The following is a 25132-nucleotide window of genomic DNA, read 5'->3' as shown; positions in this document are numbered from 1 at the left end:
ACATAAAGAGTTAAGTTTCTGGGCTTATGACAATAACTTTTTGGTTATTTTTTTTTTAATTTAATGAATTTTCCTGACAGTTTGCTAGCTGTTGGAAATGCAGCCACGCTGTATGTATATTCAGTTGAAATTTTGCTAAGTGTCAGTTTATTTAAAGCCACTTATTGAATGTGTTTCTTTCCAGAACACTCAAGGAAAGGCTCTAGAATGTCATTACTGCAACTCAAAATGACACTAGAAATAAGTGACTGTGCAATCTGCTCCAAATTCCCATAAGAAATTCACAAGTGCAAGCGTAACTATTTTGCACATAATTATTATCTATAAATTAGTTACTGTAAACAATATATTTATTTTAAACAATAATATTAATTATTATGGAGGGGCTTTTGAAAGTCATAAACAAACAGGTATTTTCTTTCCAAAAGTTACTTCAAGATGAAATTTATAAACCTGAAGAAACTGCAAAGCAACGAAGTCATATCTAAGCAGCTCAACAGAGATGAGCACCACTAGCACTTTAAATCAGGTTATTTCAACTGCTGATACAGTCAACTAGAACCTGCAATGCTTCATGGATCCTGCCAATCAGCATTTATTGTTTCCTTAATTTAAAATGTGTTTATCAAAGACATTAGGTGAAGGAATGGCAGTTTTTCTGATTTGAAACTCCCCTGATTTTTATATACTGCTTGACTGAGCTTTCTGCAATTTTCCAACGAGTCATTTGAAAAAGACAAAGATAAAACACCAAACTGATGAGACTGGCACACACAGCATGTAAAATGCTTGGATTTTAGAGGATTATAGATGTTGCAACATCTGCAGGCAACATCATATGTCCTCTAAGCACCCCAAGGGCTGATATCAACCAACAGCTCTACTGAACATTTTATAAACCTCACAGCTTATATTAAAGAATCTGATTAGTCCCAGAGAATCAAAGTTACTGCAAGAATGGCACCTTTGGGCATAGGAGATAATAATGCTAATTAGTCACACTCATTTCAGTGAGAGTGCTTCCACAGGTTCAATGTGGGCCTTGGAGCTGCTGAAAGAAAATTATCTTGTGCAACATGCTGCTTTCAGGACACACAATGCATTGCTGTGATTATTCAAACAGATAATTATTCACCAAGCTGTGAGAAGTTAAATCTGGTTCCAGAGGGTGATGTTATGCTGGATCCAGATGAAAATGGAGAATTGGCAGCAGTATCCTGCAGGCCTCCTGCTGAATGGGACCGGAGCCATTCCTTTGCATCCTCTTGACTACGGAGCTGGGAAGATGGAGTATACCTGCAAAAACAAACAGGTTTTTCACCATGAACTTTAGTATTTATCTGACTTTTTTGTTAAAAAAAAAAAAGACAACCAAAAAAAAAAACCAACCATGAAATGTCACAAGGCTTGGGGTGGGAGAGAGAGAGAAAGAAAAAAGGAAGAATCCTCGTATGAAATTAAAGGATTAAGTAATCTAAACCAAAGAGAATTCTGAATTAAGGAGCTGCTCCAAGCTCTTCCAACATGTTCCTAATTCATTTTGCCTCTGTTTGGTGGGGGGAAAGACGAAACCACAAACTTCATTCCAATGGCTTCAGGTGTAACCAAAGCAGAGTGAACCAAAAGTTACAGGTAGAAGTTGTGCTGTGTAGCACTGTAGGATAAAATGTAGTGTGTGCTACATCATATGATTTAAAAATAAAACTGTAACTTTGAAAACCTTTCCCTAAGTTATGCCAAAATTCTAACACTATTTAAATACTTTGGTACATCAGTAACCTTAGCTGACTCTTTGTGATATTATAATCAAATTCAAGTCAACAAAGCCATTATCAGGATTTTTTAAAACAAGCTGTGACCCAGTATTTCATATTCCAGAGACATCCATATAAGGTCTGTGGAGGTGTATCCCATTTAGTTCAAAACCAACAGCACTGAAACATCATAAAGGAGACTATGTTTAGCCTTTTCTGAAGGCAAAGAAAATAGCAGAAACATTGTCTATGCCAACACCAGTGGCAAAAAACCACCCTGGCTTCAGCTTAGGTTTCATTTATTGTGTTTATGTGTGAAAAATAGGTATGTTAGGACAGGTGCTCTGTGAGCTACGTGATAGGGCACAGGTACCACCAGCCAGAGCTTCATGGAAACACTTCTCTGCTGATGGAATTCAGTGTCTGTCTTGGGCTATGCCATTGCCTTTGGACAAATATTTATGAGTTCCCTAGCTCTCCTTCCAAAAACTTACAGCCTATTATTTGCTGATATTATCTATTTAATTAATTTGATTCCCTTCAAGTAAATGTCCTACAGTAAGATATCACTTATTAAGATTATTTTAAATCAATGGGAACACTGCAAGAATTTTAAAAGTCAATCTGCTTTCAAAAAATGCATTCATTCTTCTGCTTATGCCTCAACACTTCAGCAGCAATCCCTGACAATCTGCATCTCTTAAACTTTGCACATAAATCAGTTTATTTAGAAAGGGGCGTTAAACAGTCCTGTTACCTTAACACACTACAGATTTATTTTTATTGTCAGCATTAATACCTACCTCTTCAGCACTCAAATGTTTTGATCTTAGAAGAGAGTATTTATTAGAGACACAGTTGACCATAGAAACATTAAAACAAATTGCCATTTTAAGAAAGGCTTTAGTACTCAGCTTCATGGGACAAGGCTGCTCTGAAGAACAAAATGTACAGCACAGAAAAAATCACAGCTGCAGTTTCGAGACAGTGATCCCAGATGCTGCATTAAGCAATTCAGAATCTGAATTTTCTTAATTGTCAGAGATACCTTCTGTAAATTCTCTAACATGTAAAGCATTTCATTAGCATAGCTAATAGTAATTCTGGTTAGAATTGCTTGTATCAATGAGGAAAAAAAGTATGTTATAAAAATCACTACCTCACAGATGTACAAAATATGTGAGAAGACAACAGCTTAAAGTTCATTTGATGATTTTTTTTTTGTTATTTTCTACGAGAGTAGAGAATAAGGTATAGATTACATAGATTATAAATTATAAAATATAGATTAAGGTATTATGATGCAATTTAAAAAAAAAATTCAATATGTCCAATTTCATCCTGAAAGTTTTGGTGTTATCTTGCAAATCTTTTCTATTTATACCACAACACAAGGTTCTCAAGGTTAAAAAAACTATTTCAGGTCATTCCATGTAATAGGCACAGAAACAACAACATTACTGTTTTTAAATCAAGCCCAGGGATGGTTTGAGATGCTTTCCAGCAATAAGGCCAGCAAAAGCCACAGTTCTTGCTCAAGCAGTGAGGCCACTAGATGAAAAAAGCTCAGTTGTCAATGGCTTTCTTTGAGGATTGAAAGAAAGCAAGGAAGAAGGAAGAAGAAAGGAAGAAAAAAGGGAAAAAAGGGAAGAAAAAGGGAAGAAAAAAGGAAAAAAAGGGAAGAAAAAGGGAAGAAAAAAGGAAGAAGAAAGGAAGAAGAAAGGAAGAAAAAAGGAAAAAAAGGGTAGAAAAAGGGTAGGAAAAGGGAGGAAGAAAGGGAGAAGAAAGGGAGAAGAAAGGGAGAAGAAAGGGAGAAGGGAAGAAGAAGGGAAGAAGAAGGGAAGAAGAAGGGAAGAAAAAAGGAAGGAAAAAAGGAAGGAAAAAAGGAAGGAAAAAAGGAAGAGCATTGTTGCCACCTCTTGCAAACTGCGACCATCACCACCAGCCACAACAGAAACACAGAGCAAACTCCAAAGCCACCACAGAAGATGTTAAACCACATGGAAACACCAATACCTGAGTCCCTTCTTAGGCAAAGTGTTCCTATCAAGATGTGGGTCGCTGCAGAAAAGTTAAAAGAAAAGAACTTCAGAGAAGAACAAAAGGGAAGGAATCAGATCAGGACGAAGGACGCACAAACATCTGCATCACCTTTTCAGAGGAAAAGGTGCTGGGGCCTCCCTACAGAAACATGCACAGACCTCCTCACCAGGTGGGGTTTGCACAAACATGCAGCTGCTACCATGCCAGTGAACCACATCTCTTCACTGTTTCTCCTACCCACAATGAACAAAAATGGCTCTTTAAACATCAAATGGGTGTTTAAAAATCCACTTTTCAGCGGGCTATTGGTAAAACCTCATGGGAATATTCAAGTCCAAACTACCTTCCCATCATTTCTTTCAGCAGACACCCTTTAGGGAATGCACCTAATTACTGTAAAGAGGTATTGAGCCCAGACTGTTTAAATTTCCAAATCTTAGCCTAACTTCCATTAGCAAAGTAAAATAGACCGATCAGTTGCCCAAAACTCAACTATTTCAGTTTATGTTTTTACAACTGATGAGCAGAGCTTGTTAATTTGTTTTTAAAGAAAATACCCCTGTGGTAAGTAAATTAATTAAATTACAACCCTTATAGCTAAGTTACAGTATGGGACTAGGATAAAAATTACATCAGTGAGAAAAAGTGAGCTTGAATGTTTAGATTTGTGTCATCTTTTCCTAACTTTAACATTCATTGGTACAAGGATGACTGTAAAGTACCAAAGTACTTGGAAAACACTCATGAGCCAAGCTGCAGTAAGAGACTGACGACACTGAATGACACAGGGACTTCACAACAAAAGGGACAGGCCAGAAAGGCAGTGGGAAAAGCAGCATGCCAGAGGAATGCTGAAATGCTAGTGAGAGTTTAGATTTGTAGGAAAAAAAAAAAAAGGGCATGACTTTCAAATTGCCTTTGGCAAAGATATGAAGGGTGGGTTAAAAATAGTCCCCCAAACCAAAGGGCATTCCCAAAATGAGAGCAACACCAAAAACATGCCAACTGTGCTGTATGCCACTCTCCAGATTGATTTGGGTGGGGAGATGGGTGTTTGCAGGGACTCTCACTGGCATGTCTTTGTGTCAGTTCACACCTGGATGATGAACACAACAGAGCACTCAACTGAGCACAGTCTGGCACAAAACAATTTGCTTCACTGAGATGGGCAACAAAACCTGCAGCCTTGAGCATACTCCTGTCCTGAGACAGCATTACCTGTCCTGTCTCCTGGGCAAAGTATTTCGGCAGAATTTGGGGCTAGCAGCAGGGGAAGAAAGAGGGCTAGAAAGAGCAGTCCAACAAGACAGAAAACAAGAGAAGGACTATTAGAATGAAAAGATGAAGGAACAAAAAGGAATTATAATAAAACACAAACAGAACCCCAAACTGTCAGAACATTACATTCAGGTGCAATTTTCTCCATTGAGATGCAGCTACAAACATCTTGCTACCCGAACTCATCACTACACCTCAGGACATAGCTGATTTCCAGTGCTTGGAAGGGTTCTGCTTTCACCTACAAGAGGTCCCTCAGAGACCTGCAGAGCTCACCCCAGTGTCAGCTTCAGCTCAGTGTGCCACCAATCCAGCTCTGATACTGGAAAATCCCTGTTCCCGCCTTCCTGCTCAGCCTCCTCCCAGGTCCTACCCTGTGTCCACATAGGTACCAGTGAATCTCATTGTACACAGAGCTGTGGAAGTGATCAGTCTGAAATACAATTCAGCTGATTGCTTTTCACTCGGATCCAGCTTCCAATAGGATTCACTAAGCATTCACATGAATGCTTGTGCTGAAATATTGTAGTGAACAACTGGAGACAGGACAAGACAGCAGGGAGAGGATGAGAAGGGACCAAGTGACTACAGAGATGGGGACTTGTCTTTTCAGCATCACCTCCAGTTTGAAAGTCATTAAATTCTACAATCAAAAAGCTTAACAGGAAATGGTTGACTTTTCAAATCAAAATTGGAGGGTTTTTAAAAATACCACTACCAGCTCAATTAACAGTAGATCTTTGGAAGGATCTGGTAGTGAAAAAAAGTTGTCACATTGGCTGCGACAGCAAAACAAAAACCTGTTCTGAACCCACCCTCCTGCTCTGACCTGGGCTCCTTTCTGGGAATAACTTATCTGTATGTTCTAGTCCTGGAGCTATCTGCACTGCCTGCTAAGAGGCATTACTTGATCTGTATCTGCAGCATTGGCTACTGCTGCCAGGACTTCATTCCCACTCGAGATACAAATGTATGGAAAGAAGAGGAAAACCCACTAACCTTTCAGACAACGTGGTCTTAACACTGTTGGTTCGGACGAAGGGAGTCAGAGAATCATCCTTGGAGGCTGGAATCAAGCCACTGGAGGAGTTGTGGCTCAGCCCACCTCCACTGCTCAGGGAGATGTCTATGGACTCACAGCTGGTGTGAAGGCTGCTGACAGACTGGTATCCAATGCCATCCTTGCTAACTGCAGAAGAACTACTGGCGTTGGTACCCCATGTCAAGCTGTTGGAAGGAGCTGAGTGTGCAGAGCTGGGGCTGGAAGCCAGTGGAGACTGGTTGAGATCTGTGTTTTTACCATAGAGGGGACTGCTGCCCCCACTGCTCAGCACACCACTGCCAGATGGGGAGTCAAGGTTACCCTGCTGGTTCATGGTAGCATGAGGGTTGGAGATGACTACTGAGTTTTTCATATTTTCAGCTGTTGTGATGGGAACTTGTTTACTAGGCTTGCCACCAAAAAGTCTGTAAAAAAGAAGACAGCATGAAAAATACATAAAATGGAACAGTAAACACAAGGATATCTTATATTTCATCTTAGCTTCAGAAAACCAGTACTGAGTACCTGATCCTAGATTGTACATATGCAACTATACATTTATAATCTCCTTGTGTTCACTGTCCCTTTCAAAAAAGCCCAGAGGCAATTACAACAGCTCCAAATCTATCTCAGGTGTGTCACCTTTGAATCATCAACCAATACTTCCACCAAGCTAAAATACAGCTCCACAGAACTAAGATATAACCACATCCTCTTCTATTCCTTAAGGAAAAAGGACACCAGAGAAACAATCTGATGTATGGAATACTAGAGATTGGAAGCTTGCTGACCGGGTAAATTCTGCACAAAAGCAGCTTTTGCTGGCATGCAACAAAGTACTCATACCAAATGTAGGCTTGCTTCATTCCAAGCTGGCTGGAAACGGTATTTTTAGTGGAGAATGTGATGCTACCTGCTTTTTGGCACCTGGAATTGGCTAGTAAAAAGCTAGGTGAGTTCCAGAAGTTGAGGAGGGAGGAGATGGAGGAGGCTGACCACAGCATCACTGCTGCCTGTGATGCAGCTCACTGCCAAGGAAGCAAAGACCCCAATTCCCTCAAAAACAGTCAATGGGAAACTTCTCAGAAGTGCCCAAGTGCCTCAGTAGTAAAGTAATCAATCATTCCAAAACTGATCTTCAAAATTAGGAAGGAGGAGTATCTTCCACTCCAGCTTCAAACTCCACCCCAAAACACTGCTTTTGTTTCTGCCTCTTGGCTCCTGTAACTACCTTTGGAACCTCAGTTTTCCTCACACATACCTGTATAGATTTGCTTTTCTATCATTCACTGTGGATGACACCTTTCAGAATAGAGGTCTACAGCACTTAGACACAAGTGCTCCTGAAGACTTAGGGGTGGGCGTGCTCCAGGCAGAACTTTCTCTGCTTTGGAGCATGTCCAGGTTGTTGGACACCTGGACACTAACTCACACTGTCCATCACTTCCCAGAAACACAGGCTGTGCTAGAGCTGGGCACCTGGAGCAAGCCCACATTTTACAAGAAAGAGCTCCTGTTGCTCAGCTATAGCAGGGAGAGGGAAGAGTGGACACATAGGAGCTGTGAAACCATCAAGCTGATGTTGCTTCTCATTCCCAGAGCTCGGGAGGAGAAGCTGATCTGCTTCCCTTCCTCTCCAAAGACTTATTTTTGGGTTTAAGTAGCCAAGAGGCTTCCTCATCAGAGTTTTAGGCAGCAGCAGTAGGAAGCCTTGCTAGGGGGCCCAGCTTCTGCCAGCAGTGGTGGAATGATGCTGTGAATGGCCCAGCAGCAGTGTCCAGGCTGCACAGGTGCTTCCTGCAGCTCCAGTGCACAAAACACACCTGAGCTGGGCAGCTGCTGCTACATACTTGCCACAAGGCACCTGGACAACACTTCCAACTGAGAGGGCAGGTTTAGATCAGGCATAAGGAAGAAATTCTTCCTTGTGAGGGCGGTGAGGCCTTGGCACACTCTGCCCAGGGAAGCTGAGGCTGCCCCACCTCTGGGAGTGTTGAAAGCCAGGCTGGGTGGGGCTTTGAACAAGCTGGGATAGTGGAAGGTGTCTCTGCCCATGGCAGGGGAATCAGAATAAAATGATTTTCAGGGTCCCTTCTGACCCAAACCAGTCCATGATTCCATGGCTCTCAGCAGCTCTACCAGCTTAGGGCACTCCCCAAGGTATTCCTGTGCCAGAGCATACAACCTCTTCAGCTGCACTGGGGAAACCACTCTTAAAGAAAGCATCCCAGAGCTCAAAAAACTCCAAATACCCACACAACAGTTTGATAAACTGTTTTTAAGTTACCCCCTTATGTATGACAACATGGAAGTTACATATATTCGTGAACTTATAGGTAAATCTGTACCATTACAAAGGTATGGATTCCAATTCAGTGTGTAACACCAAAAAAAATACAGGGCCAAGAGGAAATAAGCAAAAAACAATGTCTGCAACTCAACTACAAAAATTAAGCTCAAAATCTTCTTTACTGTCATCCTAGAAATCAGTAATAAGCAGACAAGGCCCAATTCAACTCTGATGCATTTCAACACATGACAACTTTGACAGGCTGATGAAAATTCAAGTGTGAAATTGTAAATCAAATGGGGGAATAGTTAAATTGAGCCTCAGTGTCTGCTCTTTGAAGTTTCATGTATTTCTAATGTAGCATTTCAATTACACAGCCAGCAATGCAGCTTTTTAGTAATAAAAAATTCCCAATCACATTCCTGAGGCACACTGAAATCACTGAAAACACTGAAAATCTGCATTTACCATTGTGTATCCTATAGAAGTGAAAGGGCTACTGGAGTTTTTAAGTAGCCATTGATGAAAATTACATGTCCTAAAGTACATGGCTTATCTACTGTTTACCAGGTACAAAATAAAGTATCCTTAATTATCCTCACACAGACTCTTCAAATAAAACCACCCATCTAAAAACAGTTTACAGCATCAGCCTAAGCTGCCATCACAGCCATTATGCTTGCACTGGTGCTTCAGATGGAATGTGGCTTTCTCACATCACTGGAAGCAGGATGATGGAGCATAACTGTATGGGTATTATGGGCGTCACGACAAAATGAAATGCAAAACACTGCAACTTGAAACACACAAGCTACTCAAATTCAGTAGAAAAATAATATTAACAGAACTTTTCACCAATATCAAGGCTCTGATATACACTGCATCAACAATTAGCTCCTCACTAACTATTTGTTAATGTTAGTGTGGGGGGGTACTCTCGGAGAAACAGAAGACAGGATTTTTGTCCAAAAAACAGTATTAAATAAGAAAATTTAACCCAGCTTAGACAGTAATTTTATTTAGGGTTCTTCTTCACAGGCTAAAATGTTGAGTCTTGCAACATACTGGGTTAATCCACACAAGCTATAATAGCTTGCTTTGGGTGAATCCAAGTCTGGCAGGTCAATGCCACTGTCATCATGAAAATCTGAGATAACCCTCCAGTTGTTGGTTTATTTGATCCATCACTGGAATATTTCAAGGTTTGTTACATATACATCTGTGCAAGAACTCTTCAGTAACCTTCAGGTAAGAAAATTCTTATATCTGTGATATCTGCACAGATGAAAGCCTCCAGGTATGATTTCTGCAACAAGGTGACTCAGATTGTAATTGCCAAAGCTTCTGCCAGACAGGTTTGGTTTTTTTCCTGAACGTTAGACTTCTGCTGCTGTCGCGTGACGCCCTACGTATCCACAACGCTGGCCAAGCTGTTTATATGAAATTAAATGTAAATGCCAAGACCTTGAAGTAGGACACTACAGAGAAAGTGCTGCACCGAAGCCAGCCGGGCCTGGCTGGCAGAGTCCTGCTCATTGAGCTCCCACTAACACCACTGCAGAAGCGAGGAATTTGTTGCCTACCTGCGCAGGGTGGGAGAGGCCACATCGGGGTACTTGACTCCTTGCTGGTGGGTACTCTGAGCTCCGCTAGCAGCAGGCTGTGATGCAGGGTTCACTTTAACAGAATTACATGAAGCCACGCTTTCGTTGTCAGACGAAATCCCTTTCTCTTTATCAGTCTGATTGACTAATCCTGGCAGAGAGCTTCCAAGGATTACCTTGGCAGGCTCTCTGATTTTAGGGACAGGCAGCCCAGCTGACTTGCTGCTTATGTTGGAGTCTATGCTACTCGTGCTAGATCTATTCCCAGCTCCACTTCTGCTACTGGATTTACTGGGCCGGGGTAAGCTACGGTACTGAAGATTAGTTCGTGCACTAAGTGCTAAGTAGCCATCATCCTGGTTCTGGGAGCCATCAACACTAGTCTTCCGACCAGTGGTCCTACCCATGAGTCCAGATGACTTGGGGATCTTTCCCAAGGTAGCCGATCTACTGGTGAGAGTTGCCCCACTGGCAGTGATTATGGTCATGCCTACGGCTGACCCGCTCTGTTTCTTAAATCCAAATGTATTAGCATTAGCAGCAGCTGTCCTAGAGTTACTTGTGGGAAGCTTTTTGGATTCATCACCACTGCTGCGTCCTGCATCTGATGGGGAACGTTTAACATGTCCAGCTTTAGGAGATAGTCTACCCTTTTCTGATACCTTGGCGTCATCAGTTTTCCCTACAAAAATAGAAAAAGAATTCTAATATTTAATGACTTGAAAACATCAAGCAAATGATGAAACTCAAAGCAGCATGAAAAGCAAAAGCGTGTTAGCCACTGCAGCGCGGTTCAAAGTTATGATCTAGTCTGCACTGAGCTTACATGCCACTCTAGTGAGTTACACATGCAGACTTGCCAAAGAAAGTATGTGGTGCCTTTGCCTTTGAGAATATGAAAAGCAGAACAGCCTCACGTAATAGTGACAGATAAGAAAAAAAAGTTTCTCTCTGTAGCTACCACAGGTTGATCATTTCTATCATTATGCACTAGTAGTGTTAGGTTGATAGTATAATTTCCCTAAAAGGCATTGTTAAAGCATTTGTATTGTTCAAACAATATATAACTTTAACTTTTTGATATACAATTGTGTACAAGACCTAATAAAAAGAGAGATATTAAATTATATTGCTTGATTATGCAAATTCAATCAATTTTCATTCACACATCTGCAAGTGCTAAAATCATTAATACACTTTAAAGAAAATTCAGAAATCATGTTTAGTATAAACAAACATGCTTGTTTAGTAAGGGGGGGGAAATCTCCTCAACCATATATATTGTATGCTCTTGGTTAACAATGATTTTCAAAAACAGTGATTTTCAAAACTAAAATTATATTATTTATTCTTCACACAGCAATACTGTGCCAAATAAATAGTTTGGCTTAAGACCAGAGTTTTTCACGAAAACAACTGGCAGGGTCTACTAATTCGAAATACACATTTTCAGACAGAAATAGAAATGTGGACATACAAGATGCTGCTTAGGTTAAAGCAATGCCTAAAAATACAGACAGGATTACCTGAAGTTCAAGTTCTGCCTCTGCAAAGTACTTAAACTGTTTTCACACCGAACACATTTTTGGCTTGTTTACATCTTACGCCCTTTCTCACCTGTTCCAGGTGTCTTTAACGTGCCTGAGGTGGTTGAAGGTTTGGGCCTTGGTGTGGTAATGCCAACCTGAGCTGACATGCCCCGTCGCCAGGAGCCCGTCTGGGCAATAACAGTGTTCTTCCTACCAGAAGTGCTTTTATCAGACTCATCCGACACATCAGAGGGGTTCCGCCTCCATTTGGATCCCGGCTCCATTTTTATGCCGCTATCAGATCCCCCATCGGATTTCTTGACTTCATCACCCGACCACAAGGAATTCCGCTCCACCTGGGAATGCTTCTCTGCGTCGGTCTAGGACAGATAAGGAATTGCAAGGCAACTTTCAGAGCAAGTCTTTCTTTTAAGAAGCTTTGTAAGTAGGAACCATTACCCTGATTAATCAGCTCAGCAGTCATCTCTGAGTACCAACAAACATGACATGCTTTTGATGAAGAAATGTCACAGCAAGAAATTAACCCCAGCAATATTTTTTGAATATGCTTTATAAGAAAAATACAAAAAAACACAACAGCCACGCTCCTTGGAATAAATAAAGGGGAAAAAAACCCTACTTGATGTATAAAGGACATATTCAGCTCCATGACATTTATAATCCTCCATCTCAAATTTCTGACAAATCCTTTTACTGCAATGCCAAAAAAGCATTTCAAACCTGTGCAGCCAGCCTTCCTTTGTTCCTGCTGCTTTCTTATCTCTTGTCTGGCAATCTGATCTCCAGAGCATGAGGAGGCAGCTTTTGGAACAGATCCGAATATGTGGAATGCTCTTAATTCTAACCTAACATGGTAGAAGGACACCCAAGGACTGAAGAAAAACTTTCTAACAATACTCGAGACTGACTTCAATACATAAATTACTTTAGTTTCTCTTGCAGACTGTTTTTTCCCCCTACTCTTTGCACAGATTGATAGTGTTACCAGTCTCTTATGGAGAATTTTGCTAAGCTCAATATTAAATAGAAAAATTTCTCATTAGCAAACCTTTGCCAAAATCTCAGAAATACCTACATTAAATATATTACCCTACCTATATGTGTATACTTTATACATTCCCCATGCATTAATATTCCCCACTGCTAAGGATTACTCTTCTAGAATTCTACTCCTGTCAAATGCTGTTGGATTAAATTTGATGAATATGGTAACACAACAACCAACCATTTTGTGATCAGGCAATGACAAATATCCACACATTTGACTCTGATCAGGATAAAAAATTCACAGCTGAAGTGTTCTCCAAGCACCACAGCACCATGAAAGAGACTGACAATTCAGCACCTGACTGCAGTTCCCAAGTACAGCCTGATGGGTTTTGGTGAGGTTTGATGCCACCTTTCTGCCCTGCAGCCTCAGCAGAAGGTGAACGTGCTCAGAACTGTGTGGTAGGCAAAAGGAATAATTTATTTAAAAGGAAATTATTTTAAATATCCCAAAGCATTATAAAGCTCACAGTCTTTATTCCTTTTGGAAAATCAGAAAAACACAGCACAGGAGAAGCTGTAAGATTATTTACCATGCTTTTCAGCTTTTAAGTTCCTAAAGAATGTTTGAAGTTTATGACTTTCCTTTACCTATCAGATCACACCATTAATATTAAAGAATTCAGGGGAACTGTGGTTGAATTTCCTCTGCTTTTTACTGTAACTAATTTTTTTTAAAGCCTGAAAAACTAGTTAAGTGATCAGTGTGTGAAAGCTGACACCGCATATCACAACGGTCTTTCTTCAGTCAGGAAACAGGGCTTGAGTTATTTATCTACATATTGAGTCATTAGACTAACATGCATTTTGAATTATGGATTTAGGTAATATTATATTCTTGTATTTTCCTTGTGCTATGCAAATGTTGTTTCCCTACCTCTCCATTCAGAGAGAGCAACCCAGTGTAGGCTTGAGTGGATCTCTGCTTTCTAACTCCCTTCTCTTCCTGTGCCTGCCAGGTTTGGGGCTGGTGGGTCACCTTTCTATTTCTGACCATCAGTAGGTGTGCAATAAATTCACAGTGTGACTGTTCCTCTGTCTTGTGCCTCTCCAAAATCACTATTTCATGCAAACAGCTCCTACATTCACAAATCTTGGAAGAGAGCACAGGCAAAAAGTACCCAATAATCAACCAGCAAAGCCACCTCAAAGACTCCATTCCTCACGTGGTCACTTCAGTATCTTGTTCCAAGCTCCTTGTCTGGAATTGTGTGTATGCACTGCTAGTGTTCAAGAACAAGAAATACACCTACCTGCTAGCAAAGGCCTTATTTTAGTTTTGGTTGACTAGGAAATATTCCTGTACCTTCTATTTCCCCTCCCCTAATCTGTAAGGTTAGTACAGCCAGTCTCCACAGAGAGAACAGCACTGCAAGAAGTCCTCTCTACCTTTGCTCTCCTGCCTTTTATTCTACTACTACACCCACAGCCAAAGCTTTCCTGCAGCCTTTGAAATGCTGCACCTCCACCTCTGAAACCCTCTGGCCAGAGATGTTTCTGTTTAATGGTAAACACTGAGAACAGCACAGAAACATGACTAAGGAATCAAAACCAAAACACAGTGAAACCTGGCTTGGGGATTGCAGCTGAAACTCCACCCACCCAGAAGGGTGAAAGTGGAAATACTCCTGGCTGGAGGTCATGGCAAGACACAGCGAGCACAAGCTGAGAGCAAAGCCTGAGCTAGGAGCAAACCACCAGGATTTCTCACCTCACTCATAAAGTTTTTGTAAATCTGAAGCTGTGAACAGATCAAACCCATCTTTACTGAGAAGATGCCTTATCCAACTGCTTAGGGATGCTGCAGTTTTCTATTTAAAGGAACCTTTCTATCTTCCAGTCTTTTTACAATCCCATGATTGAATTTGTTACTTGGTCTCCTTCTCCCATCTTATTTCAGTTAAATAAGTTATTTTCAAATGCCCACCAGGTCTTAATTTCTCTTAAAAGAATGTATATGATGTGACTTTAAAGGCACACTATATGTAGTACTGCGATAAAGGTAACTTACCTAATGCTGTGCAATAAAAAGGAAAAATACTAGGGTGCCAAAACTCCTGTAACTACATTAAAGTGGTTTGGTACTTGGCATAATAACAGCAGAACATGGGAATGTGGCATGGCAAATTCTGGTTCCCATCACTAGCTTGTTCAGAAACAACTTGCAAACATCTTCACTGCATTGCTATGGAGAGGATGCAGCTATGAATGTCTCTGAAGATGGAGTTAATATCATATTTAAGTCCTGTTTCTCAAAGATGGGGAAACTGCAGCTTCTGGAGTATGGGGTACTCATCAGCCCTGAAAATCAGAGGGAAATCTCAACAGAGATTTTTTCCTACTGCAACTATGCCTTTCTTTGCAGAGATGATTCTGCCTGAGTTACTGATTTTATCAGCACACACTGACATGTTCAGACTCTCTCCCTTTGATGTTGCTGCATTATTTGCTTGGACTCCCAGCTGCACATGTATTAGCTTCAAGCTCCCTCCTTAATTAACTGAAATCCAACTCCTGTACCCTCTCAAAGAGATGTGACAGAATCACAACAGCTCAAAAGCACCTACTGTTTAGGAGAGCCAAAGCAAAGGACACCCTCAGAAGAAAAGTCCACAACTCTCTGCAAATGTGTGCTAGTCCTTTGTGGCTTTGTGGCTTTCCTTCCTGGGGAAGGAAAACCTGGGCACTGGCCATCACAGAGTCCTTCAGGAAAGACAGAAAAGGTGTCTCTGCAGCATTCACTGCATCATGAGCTCTGAGGTCTACAATTGGCAGCAAAAAATTAACCCTGCAAGCCACGCATTTCAGCACTCCAAGCTCTTTTTGTTCCCTTGGCTGACAAGATTCAGGTAGTTTGTTCCACTGAAAATGAACTATTTTATGGGCAATAATTTGCAGATAACAGAAGACCTGGAATAAGGATTGTCACTCATGAAAACTGAGGAGAGAAGCAGGTCAGAGACACACATCACACCAAAAAACTGCAAACACCACTTGCACATTCTTGGCTCCCAGCTTCCTCTGCCAATAACTATGCTCTACCGCCTGAACAAGCTCCAGCTGCTTTTCTTCTGGTGTCTGTCTGCACCCTCTTGGATACTGTAATAGTTGTGGAGGAGGAAGAGGAGTTTGTCAACACAGATTTTGATCTCTCAGAGGTGTTTCCAAGAATCTGATCCATCAGAAGATAGAAGTCACATGAGTTTCTATTTTTTTCCTTAGGTTAATGTTTAGTCACATCTCCCTAAGTATTCCTTTTTTTCCCCCCAACAGTATTGTCCCCCCCAATGTTGAGACAGTAACAATTGTCAAAAAATACTTCCAGTTGCCCACCTTACTCTGAAAAACATGCTTGATAGATCTTAACTCCTCTCAGCTTGTATGGGACTTGTATTAGCAGTTCCAAGTGCCTGTGCAGTCGCTGATAGGCAAACAGAGGCTACCTGGAAACCCTTTGTGCAGGCTCAAATATGCACTGCATGGCAAGGGAACAAGCTGTGCTTTGCACCACAGCTCTGGAGACAGAGCAATACTTCACAGCAACCACAGGTCTCCACCAAAACTGATGTCAAAAACAGATTTAGGAGCCAACTGATGAAAAGGACTGGAGAAGATTAAAAGAGGGAAGGAACAGAGGAGCAGGTCACACCAACATCCCTCTCCTGTACCTGCAGCACTACCAGGTCACCACATCCCAGTGGCTGCAGCACACAGCGCCCCAGTCCCTCGAGCAGGACCAGAACAAAGCTGGACTTTTCAGTCCTGCACTTTCCCAAACAAAAATCTATGGATTTGGTAAAAAGAAAAAATGCAGTTTGTATTAGTGCAAATCTCTGTGTTATGCAGTTTGTTTGATCAATGAGAAACTGTTAGATGGCTTCACTTGTTCCACCCTCTTTGGATGTGTGGTGTCTGAGCACAAAGTGTACATGTATCCTGCTGATGGAGGCAAAGTTTATCCTCCTACAAAATGCTGGCAACCACAGAAAGCCTTCAATAACACACAGCTCTGGATATTTAATAAAATCAATTTCATTTGCATAACATGCTTACATTTCTATGAAAGCATAAAGAACCTTTGAACTTTGATCTTTATTGTATTATTTAAAAGAATACTTACTTTATTGTATTATTTAAAAGAAAAACGTAATACCATTTCATTATATTCTATACGAAAAACATAATACCATTTCATTCTATATATTTATATAGATATTTCAAAAATATCTCTATAAAATCCCATTTACAGCTGTTTTCTGTGCAGCTAGGAAGACAAGACCCAGTTGTTGTGACATCACCACGGCAGAGATGCCTTGGGTTCCACCCACAGAGGAAATATTTGCAAATGCCATGGATGACAAGGTGGTTATTACTGACACTGTCTATACAGAAGGCTGGCTGTGTGTTCAAGTTCAGCAACCTAAAACTGTCACAGACATCTTTTATGAAAAATCCTTCCCTTAGGAATTGTCCTCCTGAGAAGCTGAGAAGCCTCAGGAACAAAATGTAACCAATGGTTATCTGCTGCTGTGGAATGCAACAGGTGCATCTGGGATTGGCCCATGTTGGTTGTTTCTAATTGATGGCCAATCACAGCCCAGCTGGCTCAGACAGAGAGCCTGAGCCACAAACCTTTGCTATCATTCTTTCCTATTCTATTCTTAGCCAGCCTTCTGATGAAATCCTTTCTTCTATTCTTTTAGTATAGTTTTAATATAATATATACCATAAAATAATAAATCAGCCTTCTGAAACATGGAGTCAGATCCTCATCTCTTCCCTCAACCAAGAATCCCTGTGAACACTGTCACATAAAACAATTACACTTCCTGCACAGAGAAAATCAGAGAAAATAACAAATATCAAGGTTAGCTGAATAAAGCAAAGCTCTTACCTGTGCATCTAAGTTCTTGCGGGAGGAGGCAGGAGTGTTGGCATAGGAGCTGATAGAGGAGCTGGTGTTAATGTCATCAGTACTGAGATTGTCTATGGTGTCACTGATCCCACTGCTGACAGAGCTGCTGTCATCCCAGCTGGAGAAAAAGCACAGCAGAGGGAGAAAACAAGGGTCAAAAGACAAGACATCATTCAAAAGGAAGATTGTATTATTTCTACAACCCTTAGCCCACTTGTGGTTGCCAGAAAGGTCAGGGCACGCTGTCACCAAGCCAAGGCACCAGTGACACAGCTCTTCCTGACTCAGCTGAAATGTATGTCTTCTCTCTCTGAAATCTGTGTCCCCAGAGCAGGGGAGAGCACTGGCATTAAGGGATATTACCAGGGAATTTTTTCCTGGGGGGTGGGCAGGCCCTGGCACAGGCTGTCCAGGGAAGCCGTGGCTGCCACATCCCTGGAAAGTGTCCAAGGCCAGGCTGGATGGGGCTCTGAGCCACCTGGGATAGTGGAAGGTGTCCCTGCCCATGGCAGGGGGATGGAACAAGATGAGCTTTAAGGTCTCTTCCACCCCAAATCATTCTGTGATTGTGTGATCTCCAAGTAGGCACAGCACTGACTCGCTAAGCTGTAACACAGAGGTGGAACTTAAATGCAAGGAAAAAAAATTCACCCTGAAGCAACCTTTTGTACCTGGGTGTTCCACAGACCTGGATCTACCACCAACAGTATCACCAGCCTCAAAGAACTTTAGCAACTACAAGCTCAGTCCTTCAGATGGCAAATAACCTTCCTGAGCTTCAGTGCCCTTTTCAAGAAGAGCAACTATTCAGGATTACCTTCTTCCAGCATGTGATAGCTTCAACATTTTCCAGTAAATGAGAAATGTCTGACTGGAAGTTTAGGACAAACAAAACACCAACAAAACAAAACCAAAACCAACTAACCAAAAAAACCAACCAACCAACCAACAAAAGACCTTGCCTGAATCAATTTGAGTGTTAGAACAGAAAGAATCAAAATGATCTAAAAATGGAGCCAGATGCTCCAACTTGTAAATGCCTGTAAAAGTAAGCTGCTCAAGGAAGAGATTTATGTAGTGGCTTACAAGTGCTCCATCTCCAAGAACAATGAAGCTGGGACTGAAATATTATGACATTTCATATGACATTTCAGTCCACTGGATAACTATTGCTGGAAATCTGGAAACGTAAATATATATATATATATATATATATATATATATATATATATCACAGGTCATTTGCAAAAGGTTAAGAGCTCATCACCTGGCAGCTCTCTAGCTACTTATAACCTCAGCTTCAGATTTTGGGAGCTCCAGACTCTCCTCCCTGTTGCATTTCTGTTTGCTTCACAAACATGTAACAAAGAGATTGCAGAGAGGTTTCTGGCTGGGCAGTGAAAGCTATATTCACAAATGAATGTACTGAGCAGGTAACATTTGCATTTAAACCTGAACTGTCCTAACCTGTGATAAGAGAACTGTGTAAAGAAAGGCAAACTACCTCTGTTTGCTTGAACTTTATTCACAGCTTCACCACTGATTTGCTACAGCCTTTCTACATAAACTTTGTCAGCTTTGAAATGGAAAGCATTTCATTTTTTCCCACTTAACACTACAAAACACCTTCCTTCGTGACTTTTAACGTTGCTTTAATAATTTTAATTGCTTTTCCTTACTTGGGAGTGCTATGCTCACCCACACCTGTACAAGGCCTTTTAGGGAACTGAGCACAGCTTGAAGAGCAGCACAATTTGCTGAACCACAAATGAAGTGTGGCCATGGGGACATCCTCCTCTGCATGTCACAGGAAGGGTGGCAGCTGCTCCTCGCTTCTCGGGTTTTGGTTGATAATTGCTGCCCCAAGATGTGCAGGGTGTCTCTGCTCCAGCCCACACAACTGAAGAACGAGTCTGGACTCTTCACTCTTTGGTCTTGAGGTTGTTTATTAATTCTTATCTATAAAATTTCCTTTCTGCCCAGCCAAGATCTGCTCAGCAGGGCAGCCACAGGCACTGTGACCGCCCCCGAGGCGCTGTTGTCCTTTTATACTACAAACTACATAGAACATATTTACACTGAATTCCCAATACCCATCACCCATGTTAGACAGTGCACCTCTACTCTAAACCAACCCCAAAGTGCCAACAGCACTGCAGAAAGTGGAGAACAAGAAGAAGAAGAAGAAGAAAGGCTGGACACGCCCAGATTCTTCCATCTTGTCCCCATAACCCCCATACCAAAAATCCTAAAATCTACATTTTCACCCTGTGATCATTTTGTTCTTACACCATTCAAACTTGTGTGACTTTCATGTCCTCATACAAAGCTGGCAACTTGCTCCAGGGGTCAGAATCAAATCCCCAGGTGTTCTGGGCAGCATGCCAGGGTCCTTGGCAACTCTGGACACCAGAGGGATGTCCTGAGTTCTGACCCTTGCTGGCTGCTCTGCTCCCAGGGAAGGGCCTCATCAAGGTGTCAGCACAGTCCCTTCTCCCATATCCCTGTGGATGAGCCAGCTGGGAGGCTCAGATCAACAGCTCCAGCAAGCCAGGAAAGGAAATGTGGGGTGCTCAGGCACACTGCTGTGCTGGCACAGGGGCACACCAGAACACACTGCTGGCCCCTGCCACAGGCCCTCTTGGATGGAGCCCTGGGGCCACATCTTCATCACCCTTCACATCTTCATCTTTTCTCCAGCTCATGGGAATTCACTGCAGCCAGCCCTGACTGACCCTCAGGAGTGTCCCAGCTACAGGAATTCCAAGAAGATTTTCCAAAGGCTATTGGATAAACCTGCAGACACTCCAGCTCTTGTGATTGGAAAGGAATGCTGCAGTCTACACTGTTGGTGATGCTACAATTCAAAGGAAAGTGATAAATTTTTCCCAGATTTGCCTTCACCTGGATAAAAGGTGCAATACAAAATAGAAATCCATGTTAAAATAAAATTCACAATATGAGACCTCCTGAATCTGAGAAAGCCGGGCAGGCAAATTTGACACACCAGTTTTATTTGCTGTTTTGAAAGATCTTTTCCAGCATAACTGAATGAAAGATGTGCTGCCCATGCCAAGAAATGGGCGGGGGGGGGGGATTGAAAATCTGGAAATGGATTGAAAGATTTTTTTGAAGCACTTTTTTATTTAGAGTAGGCAATTAAATATCACAAGGCAAAATATTAAAAGCCATATTACTTCTAAATTTCAGTTCTGAAAACAGGTCCTATAACTGATATGTATTTCTCTTTCCAAACCTACCACATAAAGCATTTACAATTCCTAGGTAAGTCTACAAGTAAGGTACCAAAATAGTTAATGAAATCACTAAATAAAAAAATAAGCCTTTTGTTTTCCAGAGTTCTGTGTAGCAACAAACTTATTTTCTACTTCTGAAGCTATAAAAAATAACAATCATAACAGTAATAATGTCATCAATGCCAATGCTTTCTGTGTTTAATAGTTCCGTTTCCTTCTTATGGAGATATGGCAGGGGGCAGAAAAAAAATATTAAATTCAATACTTTTTTTCTGTTTGACTCCTAGTCCCATCTTCAATGTATAGGAACTGAAACATTTCATTTTTGAGCACTCACAATTCTTAAACTACCATTGGCCACAGTTAATCAGCACCTAAAGAGTGTGTTTAACATTAATCATAAGTAGTTTTTCTGCCATCAGCCAGTCCTGTTGGCTTCAATTGGGCAATCTAAGGCATTATGAAAATATTTGAGTGCCCTTCTGAACTGGGACATGTGCCTGAGGACAAAGGTAGAAGCATGCACCTGAATACATTGATGGTTGTGGCTTCCCTTCCTGTGTATCCTGGGCTTTAGGTCCTTTATGTTCTGGTGGAAACTATGAACTATTCCAACTCTGCATTTTCAAGCTCACTAATCTGTTAGTAAATTAGAGAAGATTAGCTGTCCTGAGGCCTGAAGACAGGTGTCTGGGTAGATTTTGGGTGCCACAAGCTAAGCAGCACAGCTCCCGTGCTGGCATGCTGGTGACACTGGTGCCCAAGCTGTTCTGACAAGGCAGGATGTGTAAACCCACATATCTGCCTAAACCCAGAGAGCTTTGTTTAATAAATATCACTTCAGCTCAGTCTCTAGCTAGAAAAAACAACAGCATGTAAGAAAACATGAAAACACCTTAAGAAACTGAAAATAATTTTGTAAACCTACATAAACAATGACTGATGCTGCTCTTTGAAACAGCACTAGAAAGGGCTGCTAGAATTCACTGAAATCTGTAAAATAAATGCCAATGAAAGCCACTTTATGAGCACCCAACATATACAGCTACAAAGTAATGCAATGAACCCACACATTCTGGTTAAGGCTCCTCCATGGGACAGGACCAGTCACAAACTGAGGCTTTTGTTTCAGCTGCTCCTGAAACCACCCCAAGCCCTCCACGTAAATCAGTTCATTTTTACCTGGATCCGGTGCCTTGATGGTTAAAGTCAAAAGTGAGGAAGCAGAATGGGGCATCTAACAGCCCTAATTATGGTGTTCTTGGCTCCCAGAGCCCAGATAGCATCTTTGTAATTTAGCTGGTGCAATTAAAAATTTCTGATGTCAGCAAAAGTCTACTCAACCCTAACCTGAAGCTGAAATGTTTGGGTTTTGCTTTCTTTATTTGATCAATCACCTGAAACTTTACTTTGATTACTGAAAATTGCAAATTAAAAAAAAAATTAAAATCTTAAAAGTGTATTATACATGAAAATTATACAACCACCTACTTGAAACTCAAGTAGGTGGTTGTATAATTTGAAACCCCTGCTGCCACTTGGAAACTGCCAGGATACTGCCTCCTGCTCTCCATGAAACCCAGCACCCCAAGCAGCTTCCTGAGCCTCCCCACCTCTCTCTGCTCCCCCTGCTACTACACATTGCCCCTGGGCAGCCCCAGATAACAGCTCCAAGCTGCTTTTTCAAACAGCTTTGCAAAGCTGTTAGGCTCAGACTTGTATTTTTCCACAGTCTATCAGCACTTTTCCATCTTGCATAATCATCATCCACACAATTGGCTCTCCTTTGTCAACTTGGACAGCACGAAAAGTTATTCTGTGATCCTCAGGACAGCCCCTCTCAGGGCAGAAATCCTCCCCCTTTGCAAAGGAATCATTAAAATCCTTCTAAATAAAGCTATTGTTGAAGGCTGAAAATGCACCTTTCTCTACGGATGGGTGTGGAGTTTAATTTTGTTGGATCTTCACTCAAAACCAAAATTACAATGAGCTGCTGAAAAATACATTTGTCCAAGAAAGGGCCTTGGGGCTCTACAATATTTCAAGTGGAAACATGGCAATTATCCTCTTCTATTTAAAAATTTAACTATTTATGATTTGATAGGTGAACAACAACAACAGCAACAAAAAAGATCAAGGTACAAAATGATTGAAACCTCATAGCATCTTCAAAGATTTAAAAGGAAAAATTAAATGTGCTATAACATGAGACAGTAAATACCACAGCTTCCACTGTTTTCTCCTGGGATTTCCTACAGTAGTGAGAACTGGGCCAGAAACCCAGAAAGCACACACAGACCCTTGCACAGTTTTCCTTTCAAACTGTTCTGAAACTGAAACATAACCACTTGCAAAAGAATGGATGGAAATCTACCTCAAGAGAAGCGAATTTAATTAATGTGTTTTACACTGCTATTAATCACCCACTTCCCCCATGTCTCCAGTTACTCTCTTCTTACATCTCACTATAGGTATTTTAACATAAACCACTTTGTTTCTTACCAAAAGAGGAGCCCAGGGACAGGACTGTTACCTTGAAACACTTAGGAAAGTCAGACCAAGAAAAGCAAACCAGGAAAAAAGAATACAGAGCAGTTCCAGTTGTTCTTTCTGGAGCAGAATCTAATCCTTTAAAAGACATTTTTTTGGTGCAGAGTTGAAGTGCTGGAAGTGTGCTGTGAGCTACTCAGACATTTTCATGTTTAGTGACTATTGGGGTTACTGCCAGCAAGCTGAACTGCAGCTCTCTGTCAGGCTCTGTTTAGAATTCATCCAAGATAAGGTTTCAGGATTTACATTTAAAATACCTATTTGTAAAGGGAATAACTCACAGAACAAAATTATTCAGTGTTGAAAAATCCGGGTAAGAAAAGATTTGGAGAAGCTAAAAAACTGCAAATGCTCTTTTCATTTAATCTTCTTAGATCAGTGCTAATAACCTTATAAAAATAACACTGGATTTTATTTTGTCCCTTAAAATCTAACCAGGAATTTGACCAAGCCATTGACAAACTTGAACACAGCTGAGCACACACACACACACACAAAGGACCTCCTAAAAATCCACCTGATCTCAAGGAGTTAGAAAACCCTAAATTTTCATGAACTGATTTGACTTTCCACCGAAACTCATCACACCCTGCTCTGAAGCTGAAATTCCAAAGGTCCCTTCTCCACCTAGACCTTTGCTCCATGGCTGTCTGGGGTCACCAGCCAGCACAACCCTATTCAGTTGCAAAATGCCCGACTGGTGGAACTTGTTTTTTTGGCCATTGTTCACAACCAGGGTTCCTCTGGTACCTCCACAGCCTCGGGGAAGGGGAGAAAAGCAAGGCACTGCATGTGACCCAGGTGCTGGAGGAACTCCCAGCTAAGTCTGCAAAATTTACCGTACAAAACTACAACCAGCTGCCAGCCCCTTTTTCTTGCATTCACAACCTATAAACCGTATTTTCCCAGCTACTACTGTGTCTGAAGACTTGCTGTGTTTGTACAGCTGTTTACAGAGCAGCTCTACACTGGGTGCACAGAGCACCCCTTGGCCAGCTGCACTCTCACCTCCCTGCTTTGGAAGCCATGGGAGTGATGCTTGTCCCTGCTCATGTCTCTGTCACTAGGATGACTCCAGAGAAAGCTGCAAACAAAATCAGGGTCTTCATATATCACAATAAGGTCAGTGTTAAATCTCAGTCATCACCCTAAAAAAAGTGCTTTGTTTGTTCTGCCTTTGTTTCCACGACAGTAAGAAGTGCTGAGAAGAGTCTTCTAATCAAAGTCAGAAATCCTTGTTTACATACAGAAAAGAAATCCCTGTAAAGTGTCCCCATGACAGCAATGGGCTGGACAAATCCAGAGGTGAGGCCGAGCCCAGAGCGCTGTGGATTCAGGGATGGACTGGCCCAGCTCCCTGCAGTCCCCCAGCGTGAGGAGATGAGGGAATGGGGAGGAGGCCCCTGGCAAAGCTCTGGGTGTAGGTCACCACTGCAATCTGCCTGCAGCTCCCTGTCAGCAAGGTCCCAGCCCAAACACCTCCTTCTCACTGCAGGCACGCAGAGAGGGTGGCCTGCCCAGGGGATAGAGGGCTGTGAAAACCAACTACCTGATTTTGGAGGGTTTTTACCCTGCCTTACTTACCAGTACTTTTTTCTTACTACTCACTTACTTCTCCCCCAAAAGCAGATACTCTGGATCACATCACCTCCTCGTACAAAGACACAATTTAAGACTTAAAGAAGGGGGAAGCAGCCACTGAACACAGAGACAGTTTCTGACACCCACCTCAAGCTCCTCCAACACTGGGCTGAGCTGGTGAGAGCTCAGCACCTCACCAGCAGTTACTGGCACCTGGCAGA

General features: G+C 41.7%; 1 protein-coding gene across 2 annotated transcripts in view; it reads right to left on the bottom strand.

Moving 5' to 3' along the window:
* NAV2 (neuron navigator 2) overlaps positions 1-25132 on the bottom strand; it is a 213386-nt gene that overhangs the window by 36889 nt on the left and 151365 nt on the right. For both annotated transcript variants that reach the window (XM_066552951.1, XM_066552952.1), the window contains 7 exons: positions 17503-17641; positions 11629-11920; positions 9991-10693; positions 6075-6542; positions 5016-5081; positions 3771-3815; positions 1136-1296 (listed from right to left, as the gene is read on the bottom strand). In XM_066552951.1, the coding sequence (XP_066409048.1) occupies positions 1136-1296; positions 3771-3815; positions 5016-5081; positions 6075-6542; positions 9991-10693; positions 11629-11920; positions 17503-17641 (1874 nt within the window). The remainder of the gene's footprint in view (positions 1-1135; positions 1297-3770; positions 3816-5015; positions 5082-6074; positions 6543-9990; positions 10694-11628; positions 11921-17502; positions 17642-25132) is intronic.

Source organism: Molothrus aeneus, chromosome 6, assembly GCF_037042795.1.
Source record: "Molothrus aeneus isolate 106 chromosome 6, BPBGC_Maene_1.0, whole genome shotgun sequence".
NCBI lineage: Eukaryota > Metazoa > Chordata > Aves > Passeriformes > Icteridae > Molothrus > Molothrus aeneus.
Note: the sequence above shows the minus strand (reverse complement) of the source record. Positions and strands in the feature narration are given on the sequence as shown.